The 8,710-nt window shown below is 49.1% G+C and overlaps 1 protein-coding gene across 1 annotated transcript; it reads right to left on the bottom strand.

Annotated features, from left to right (window-relative positions):
- Window positions 1-479: 479 nt before the first annotated feature.
- AHSA1 (activator of HSP90 ATPase activity 1) lies at window positions 480-8,522 on the bottom strand. Its single transcript, XM_034993249.1, has 9 exons — window positions 8,280-8,522; window positions 6,747-6,937; window positions 4,946-5,028; window positions 4,428-4,545; window positions 3,265-3,353; window positions 2,308-2,436; window positions 1,540-1,641; window positions 988-1,039; window positions 480-870 (listed from the first exon to the last, which is right to left on the bottom strand). The coding sequence occupies exons 1-9, from the start codon at window positions 8,357-8,359 to the stop codon at window positions 698-700; spliced, it is 1,017 nt and encodes a 338-aa protein (XP_034849140.1). The 5' UTR covers window positions 8,360-8,522; the 3' UTR covers window positions 480-697.
- Between the last annotated feature and the right edge of the window lie 188 nt (window positions 8,523-8,710).

The following is an 8,710-nucleotide window of genomic DNA, read 5'->3' on the forward strand; positions in this document are numbered from 1 at the left end:
ATGCTGGTAGTATCTTTTCCCCAAGGCTATTATGGAGATCACATGAGCTAATGCTAGGGGGCTACTTGGTGTCCGGTACCTGGTAACTGCTCAGGAAGCCGGAGCCGTGACCCTGAGGCCCACAGTTCCCCTCTGCCACAGCTCACAGCAGCACCTGGTGCTCACCTGTTCCTGCAGGAGGAGTTCCGAGGCCACACAGAGAGGAGAGCCCAGGATGCCACCTCCGCCAGCAGGAAGGTTTCTTGGCACGCTTTACCCCAGAGCACCCCCCAGCCCGTCTTCCGTCCGTGAGGGCAGGCAGCGGCTTTGTACCAGTCTGCAGTCCGCAGGAATGCTGGTGAGAAGCCGGCTTCCCTCATTTCTCTGCCCTCGGCCAGAATGTAAACAAAACCTGGGGCTTGTTTTTTCCCCTTTAAATCAGTATCTTCAAGGGAACTCATGAACACCAGCCACCCCATCGATACAGGCTTCCAGCTGTGCACGTTTTTTAAATTACGTTTATTTAGCGTATGTACACATAAAAGAGAAATCGCCCTCTGATCCCACCCAGCAGAAAACATGCACAAACCCCAGGTATACGTGGAGGGAAGGGGCCCCAGCCCCAAGTTAGTGGTTGGGATGGTGCCATCCTGGGAGTCCCAAGCCCCGGTCAGGAGAGGGCTGGCCTGAGGGAGTGGGCCGCCCACTGCTGCCAGCCCTAAAATAAGCGAGCGCCGTAGCCAAAGGTCTGTTTGATGCCCTCGAAGTAGTACCGCTGCCAGCCCTGCCGCGTTCGCTCCTCCTCGGGGGCCGGGATGCCTCTGCCTTCCATGCACAGCTCCGTCTCTCCGTTCTTGTCCAGGAAGGTCAGGGTGATGGTGGCAAAGTGCCCTGGGGACAGGCAAGACAGGAGGGAGCGGTCAGATCCAGGGTTTCCATCAGGATTTGAGATGAGGGGAAAAGAACGAGTTCTGAGGCTAATAGCCACGGGCAAATCCGTGTACTTACCTTCTGGCCAAGATTTAAACCTCCACTTCATCACGATCAGTTTCTCAGGGACCTAAAGTAATCAGGGAGATCAGTCTGTGCTGTGTGGAGCCCCACGTCCCCGATGCTGACCGGGAGCAGCCATCTGCCTTTCGGACGGAGTCTACCATCTGTGCGGCTCTACCACTGAGGGGCACAAAGCGGACGACCACGGACCACATACTGGTGGCTTCTGCACCAACCCCAGCCCCACTTCTCCCCTTACGCCAAAGCTGGGTTGGGTCAGCTGTGCCCAGGGGACATTTCAGTGCTGCCAATGGAAAGCCACCACCCACCCATATATATGACCCCTCTTCCACAAAGGATCTCTTCAGGAAGAACTAATTTTATTCCACTAAGGAAAAAAATCCGAGGAAAGCAAGAGAATTTAACTGCAATGTTCTTTTGAAAATCAAAAATGAGCTTTTACTAACTGGACAGATTCCATTTTGTCTACAGAGCCGAAAAAAGAAGGAACAATATATTCTTCTGAGCAGAGACTACATCCTGGGTCTGGGGCTAGCGGGCACTCACCAGATCAGTGAATTCCCCGGAGACGTTGCCATCTACCAGGTGAAACTTCCCACCTTTGTCTGCTTCTAACATTGCGGGAGCGTGGGTAAAGGCCTGAACGAGCTGTGGGGAAAAAAGGAGGTAGGAAGAAGACGTCCCTCTCAGTGGGACCCGCTGATCCTCGCACACCTCAGCTCTCATTTCCAAAGGCACCCCTTTGCCCAACGACCAGGATAAACTCTGTGCCACTACAAAGGAACAGCTACTAAAGGCTTTGACTTCAGTAATGCTTTGTGAATCCAGGGTGCCATTCCTTCAGATCCATTCCCTTTTTTCTTTTTTTAAAGATTTTTATTTATTTGACAGAGACACTGAGAGAGAGGGAACACAAGCAGGGGGAGCGGGAGAGGGAGAAGCAGGCTTCCCGCTGAGCAGGGAGCCCGATGTGGGGCTCAGATCCCAGGACCCTGGGATCATGACCTGAGCCGAAGGCAGACGCTTAACGACGGAGCCACCCAGGCGCCCCTCCATTCCCTTTTCTAACAAGAATGCTTCTAGTGGTGCCCACTCACACCACCCAAAACTAGTATACGGGAGGAAAAAGAACGCATGTCCACTTTGCTGCGTAGGTTGAACAGAAGGGCTTTCCCTTTGCCTCTGCCTGTAGGAGGAAAACCTCACAACATCTGCTTTTCAGTACCTGCTCTGCACACACGGGGGATATGCCCACAACCCAAGTCACCCAGAACAGCAGATGCCCTGAGGCCTGAAGGACAGGATTACACTTACCTCTTGGGTGGTAAAGACTCTATAGAGCTCCTCTGGTGAGGTCAGGAAGGTTTCTCTAAGGGTGATCTTACAAGTGGGGATTTTGACACCAACAGGTCTGGCCTGGGTTTTTGAAGGAGCAGACTTAGCCTGTGGAGGCGGCAGTGAAAAAGGTTTAGAGGGATGGGGAAACCTGCACTAACATGGCTTCCAGGACAGGCCTGTTATTCATCCTCACAAACGTCTCTGCCTCTAGCGATAACTGTCCCAGGGGCTTCGAGGGACGTGTATGGATGTTTCAGTCAGGAGGGGGACTTGCCCAGAATATCCTCAATTCCCACTGAAAACAACACTCCGGGTTGTTGTGAAGGAGATACTCACTGAAAACCCCACTGACCAAAGAACGTGGCAAATCATGAGGTATTTCTGAGGCACTCAGTGTTAATTCTCAAAGAAAAAGTCTGTGCTTAAATAGCTGGAAGCAGCCACCTCCCCCCCCGGGACTCCCTTTGCTGTGCTGACAAAAGGGCAACAGGGCAGCAGACCAAGTGCTGAGCCTGAACCACACACGTTCCATCGCCACAAAGAATATTTGCTGGACCTGCAAATGTGGTGAAGTCAATCAATTTTCTGACAGGTCAATGTAGTGACCTAAGCCTAATACCTTCAGGAGACGTCCAGTATCAAAGTCGGAAATAGCAACACCCCAGTCAGAAGGAATATCGAGACCATATATGAGCCCTATCCTGTGCTCATAACCTCCTAACTGGTGTTAAATGCAATCAATAGTCAAACTCGGAAGCCCCGAAAGCTTCCATCTGCTCTAGGGGTCTGCTCTAAATGAATAAAAACCAGGTTGAAAAGGGACAACCAACCACATACTGCGGACTGCGAAAAGCACCACGGGCAGATCACATGCCGCTCTGGCTTGGAGATTAAGGTCAGAGGGAAAAGCACATGGAAACAGCATTTATTTACCTTGCACTCCTCAGTTTTCAGTGCTGGCTGCCCGGTTGGGTCTACGGCCTCTCCGTTCATCGTAGGCAAGATCATGCCCTGCGTGAACTCTGAAAAGATAAAATCGCCGCTCCTGGAAGTTATTTCTCAGAAGTTGAGATTTGGGGCTTCTTTAGAGTTTGACAAACATGGCCATCTTGCCCCAGAATGAGGTAACAACAGAGAAAGAGTCTATCTACTTTTGGTCTATGCCAGACAGGTATCTGAGCGTATGCTGCAGGACAGAGTGTTAACTTGGATTGTCTTGAACCCGACTCCATTAGAAGCATTACAACTTGTCAAATGTACATGAGACCTACTTTGGATGGGAGCGAGTGATGGCAGTGGCATTTGCAATGACTTCAAGAGGGCGAGACGCCCACAGATGCAGACGTAGCCCCTTCCCCACTCTGCCTCACCTCTACAGAGCAACCACAGTTAGTTAACGGTACCAGAGCAAGTGCTCCCACCAGGAGAGGTGGCCCTTCTACGCTGGTCCCCCGACAGCCCTGCTATGTACTCCAACACCAAGATCAGAACACACGGGCCGAACTGGAATTCTAAGGGGAGAGCTCAGCTAACTGCTACCTAACGACCCCCGAAGTGTCCCTGGCGAATGCGCATCAAAGATAGGCCAGGACTGTGCTCAGTGAGTCTAGGCGATGCCAAGTCTTTAGATCAGCACTGTCCAACAGAAATACAGGGTCAGCCTCACACAGAATTTTACATTAGCCACATTACAGCGTTAAAACAAACAAGTGAAATTAACTTTAATAATATATTGAATGCAGTATTTCCAAACTATCATTTCACGGTTATCAACATAAAAAAGCTACTCATCATTCACATTCTTTTTTTTTGTACCAAGTTTTCAAAACCCACTGTATTTTATACTCATGGCACAACTCAATTTGGACTAAGCCACATTTCAAGAGCTCAATAGTCAATATATCAGACAACCCATCTCTAGATCTTTCCCTTACTGAGTTTATAGACTGACTTGGAGATGAAATAAGCCCCCTCCCGCAAAATCTTTATTCATTTGGCAAAGAAAGGTCTGTCAGGCCCCTTACTCAGCAGTCTGATGGCCGGGGGTTGGCGGGGGGACTACTTCCTCAAGGCATACATAACTACTCAAGGGATACCTGTTTTGAGGGTGCTGATGTAAATTCCCATTGCTTCTCTTAGAAGTTTCACCCCTTCTTCCTTCATTAAGGCCACGAGATTTGTGTCAGGCTCATCTTTGGCAAGGCTCACACTAATCTGAGTGAAAGATCAGAAGTAGGTGGTAAATAACTTGAGGGGCACCCACAATGTGGAATATGGGTGCTGCGCAATCAGATAACCGCTGACATTTCCAAAGGAAATGCGTGAGGGTTGGGGTATTTTTCCAATCCCTATAAGTGCTCCTTCTCGAGTTCTCTCTGCCAAAGCCATGGTGGCTAACGTTAGAACCCAATTTACTAGCTAAAACAGAGTAATTAAATAAGCACCAGCTGTGCTGGAAGCTCCCAGTGGCATCACAGACCTAGAAAATCATCTGCAGACTGAGGTTCTGAAGGCTGGAACCCAGCCTGGGCTTTCATCTTGAACGATAGGTCATTTTTCTCATCTGAGAATAGAGGATGTGGAAGACTCAGATGAGGAATTAGGAAGCACAAACCTCTACTTCATCCACACTGTTTTCATCAGATAAATTGGGGATCTCCACATGTCCCTTGTACTGCACTCCAGACTTAGAGGTACCTGTCAAAAACAACGCAATGTCATTAGTCTCTCCTGCAGGCAAAGTCTGCTCTGGAGTCCTACCTACTCCTCTGCTTATACTTCTTTTGAAATACTGAACCGACCCTCTTTATTCTGAGAGAATGCCAGATGCAATCAGCCCTCCCCCCCTTCCCCAGAAGAAACGTCTTTCCTCATTAAATTTGCTGAGACCAGCTGTGTTATTACTGTAGCGGACTAAGAGCTACGTGGATGTGGCACTAGCGTGAATTCTGCCAGGGAGAATTTGGGTTGATAATCAAGGCAGTCAGCTCTGCTAAGATGCTTGTTCTGAAAATGAAGTTTGTTCCAGTGTGACTGACATATTAGGGGACTATCTGATCACAGCATGAATGTCACGCTTGCTAATACGGGATTTCTTCCATGAGAAACACTAGGTGAACACACACAAAACTGCACCCAGCTGAAAGGAGCTGCACAGGAATACACAGACACACACTTCCCAAACATTTATCTACTAGCAACCTCAGTTCCCCGTGTTACGAGCCACCCACACTGGTGTTATAACGTTCCCTCTGATTTCAGCTGACCCTCCTTCCGCCAACTCACAATAACCTGCATGCTGCAACCCTTCTGATGCCCACTTTCACAAGTGAACTTTGGGTCTTTTTCAAGGTAAAGCGGCACGTTTACTGTATTTTTAATGTATATCTTCCCATCTAACATGTGTAGAACTGTGCTATCAATTTTTACATTTCTACATTTAGAAAACATGTCACCGATGAAGGTTTTGGGTGTTCTGTCCTGTCCCTAACCCTGTCTTCCCTATAAACCCTGTGGTTTTGGTTGAGCAATTTCGCACAGTATGGTGATTTTTAGAACACACGGGTGACGTTATAGCAGAACTGACTATATTTCAAAATTAACCAACAAGACATTTATCTTCACTTCTCTCGACCTCAGCTTCTCAATCTATAAAAAGAGGGCTGGGCAAGAGGACACCTAAGGGTCCTTTCACACCACTGTACTTTAGTTTTTTTTTTTTTAAGTCATGAACAGATAGATTTACTTTTCCCTTCTTCATTACCATTTACTTGAGAAATGCTCATTGAAGCATAAATCTACTTTATGCTTTGCCCCCTACATGTACTTCCTTTAGCTTTAGTGCCTTTTAAAATTTAGCCTCCCAACTATTAGGACCATCTGGGCGGGGCATATACATGGCTCTAATTCTTTGCCAACACCATCACAGAAGGGACATAAACTAGAGAATAAAACTGCCCCAAACTATAGTCACATACAAACTTCATTAGCATAATCGTCAAAACTGGTAGATTCACACTGGAGAAAGTAAAAAAAGATCACGACAAAAAAAAAATCCCCCTTTCCACCTTTAAATCAATCACCCAAGAGATAAAAGTTAGCTAGTCTGAGAAATATTACCTCATATAAAATGTCCTAACATATTATGTGGCCCAAAGATTCAGTGACCCAACTGCTTCACTGGTGGGGACTTGTGAGACGACCCCCCCCCCCCCCCCCCCCCCCCGAGGAGATGCATTTAGTGTCCCAAAACAGCAGAGAAATTTTGGCACCCAATACTGATTGCTATGGAACTCCAAAGCAGCACTGTCTCCCTGGAAGAATTCCTAACTTTGCCCAAACTGCTCTCCGCGGCTCCTTAACAGGTCAATCAAAATGCGATTAACGTTTATCCTAACAGCCTGGCACAGACTTACCTGTCCAGTTTAGTTTGATGCTCCACTCATAAAAGAAGATAAGTTTGCCTTTGCGGTTGTTAATGGATGCCTCTCCATCAAGCTTGTTCACTTCTGTCACCTCGCATTTGCCTTCCTCATTTTGCACTCGCACTGCCAGGAACAGTGTTTTCAGCTTATCCGTGGACCAGTTTGAAGCATCCCTCTCTGTCCTGCAAAACAGAAACAACACTATGGACCAGCAGCCAAATGAAAGACAGACTGCTTTCAAGGGAATCCAAGGCTAAAAGAGGCCTGACAAAGAGTTTGAAAAGATCAGTCCCACTCCAGTACATCCACACACGCGTTATCCTCTTTTAGGAAGACAAGGAATCCCATACTGTCAATAAAGACAATGGCTGCATGGAATGGTTACAAGTCAAATGGAAAATTATGCTTTCCTTTCTCAGCATGATGGTGCTAGGGTCAGTATCTGACACTTAAATACGGCGCCCCCGTTTGACCAAATGGAAAACTGTGACCATCTTGCTGAGGTCAGGAGTACAAGAGTGGGCCGCAGAATGCAGTATCTAGCTATCAAGTCCAGGAAGTAATACACTGATAATCTTGACCTCATCAGCACAGTGTTCTGACCTGTCAAATTCAGGCGGTGCTAGAAATCCCCTACACACAGTGTCCTCTAGATGGCCATGAAAACAATGTAAGTCAGGGCTTCAAAACAAACAAAAATTAGATCAAACATTTTGTATGTTAAGAGGAGAGCAGGCAGGCTGAGACACAGAGAAGAAAAATGACTCTCTGCCTCCCAATGTACCAAACAGTAGAAAAACCAGCAGGAAAAGAACTGCAACAAAGTAAAAAGACAGTGTGAACCGAGTTCAGCGGAGTGAAAAGATAAGGAAATACTTTTAATTTCATAAAGGAGAGGAGGCTTTTTAAAAGTGGTTATGTTACAAAACTATGATTGCCCAGCAACCAGGGGCAGTCCCGGGAGTTACTACACAACCAAATGAGTAGTTCCGGGTGAGAGGCCATGGCATCTTCAGCATCACTGAGCTCTCAGCACCTGCAGGACACGTTCCAAACCTTTGCCCTCTAGACTTAGGCAGCGGTCTCTTAGGACTGACTCTGAATCTCACCGGTAAGCCGCAAAATAGCAATTAATTCCAGCCCGGCAGCCTCGAGCTTAACCCGGCAGTCTCCCAACACAATCCACGGCGGTGTGGGTCTCACTGACTCCTCCGGCCACGTGTGGGAAGCATGTCCCCGCTCAGGCTGGATGCATCGGCTAGGGGGTTATGTTCTCGTATCTCTGGAACCCCTCCTCTGGGTGCAGCCCTCCCCGTCGCCCCCTTGCCCTCCAAACACTGAAACACAGGCAGGTGGTGGTGCGTGGAGGGACCCGGGACTACGGACCCCTGCCAGAGTGAGAACCCACCCCCTTCTCCGGGCACGGCTGCCCCGGGCCCTAGCTTTGTTCCGACCAAGGTTCCAGGGACCCGCAACCCTGGCCGGGCCGGAGCGCTCCCCGCGGCCTGGCCCGCTGGCCCTCACCAGTGCCAGTTGTTGACGTTGGTGGCGTCCGCCCGCTCCTCCACGATCCAGCGTGGGTCGCCCTCACCCCACTTGGCCATCGGCTCTCCTGTCGCACCGCCACCAGCTCCCGAGCAGCCACAGCCACAGCCTCAGGACCGCCTGGTCCCAGCCGCCCGGCAGCGCCTGGAAACTACTAGAAGCGGCTGCAGAATCTCCTGGCTTGCTTTTCCCTCCACCCCCCGCCCCTCCCCGCCTTAACTTCCGGCTCCTCCTCACTCTCACCAGGTACTTCCGTTCCACCTCATCGGACCTTAGCTTATGCCTCTTCTAGAGTTCCTTCAGGCTCCCTCGGGTTATCCCTAAAGGGGCCCGAAATGCAACCGCTCATACAAGCATTCATCACCCGTAAGGCCACAAACAATACGTCTCATTGTTTCCCTAGCCTCTGA

This window comes from Mirounga leonina, unplaced genomic scaffold (genome assembly GCF_011800145.1).
Source record: "Mirounga leonina isolate KUSES-001 unplaced genomic scaffold, KU_Mleo_1.0 Mir_82, whole genome shotgun sequence".
Lineage (NCBI taxonomy): Eukaryota > Metazoa > Chordata > Mammalia > Carnivora > Phocidae > Mirounga > Mirounga leonina.

Coding starts and splice junctions, on each gene's coding strand:
- AHSA1 (XM_034993249.1), bottom strand. CDS start 8,359: ATGGCCAAGTGGGGTGAGGGCGACCCACGCTGGATCGTGGAGGAGCGG. Junction 5,029..6,746: donor CATCAAACTAAACTGGACAG/GTAAGTCTGTGC, acceptor TGTTTTTGACAG/GTACCTCTAAGTCTGGAGTG. Junction 1,040..1,539: donor CCGGGGAATTCACTGATCTG/GTGAGTGCCCGC, acceptor TGATTACTTTAG/GTCCCTGAGAAACTGATCGT.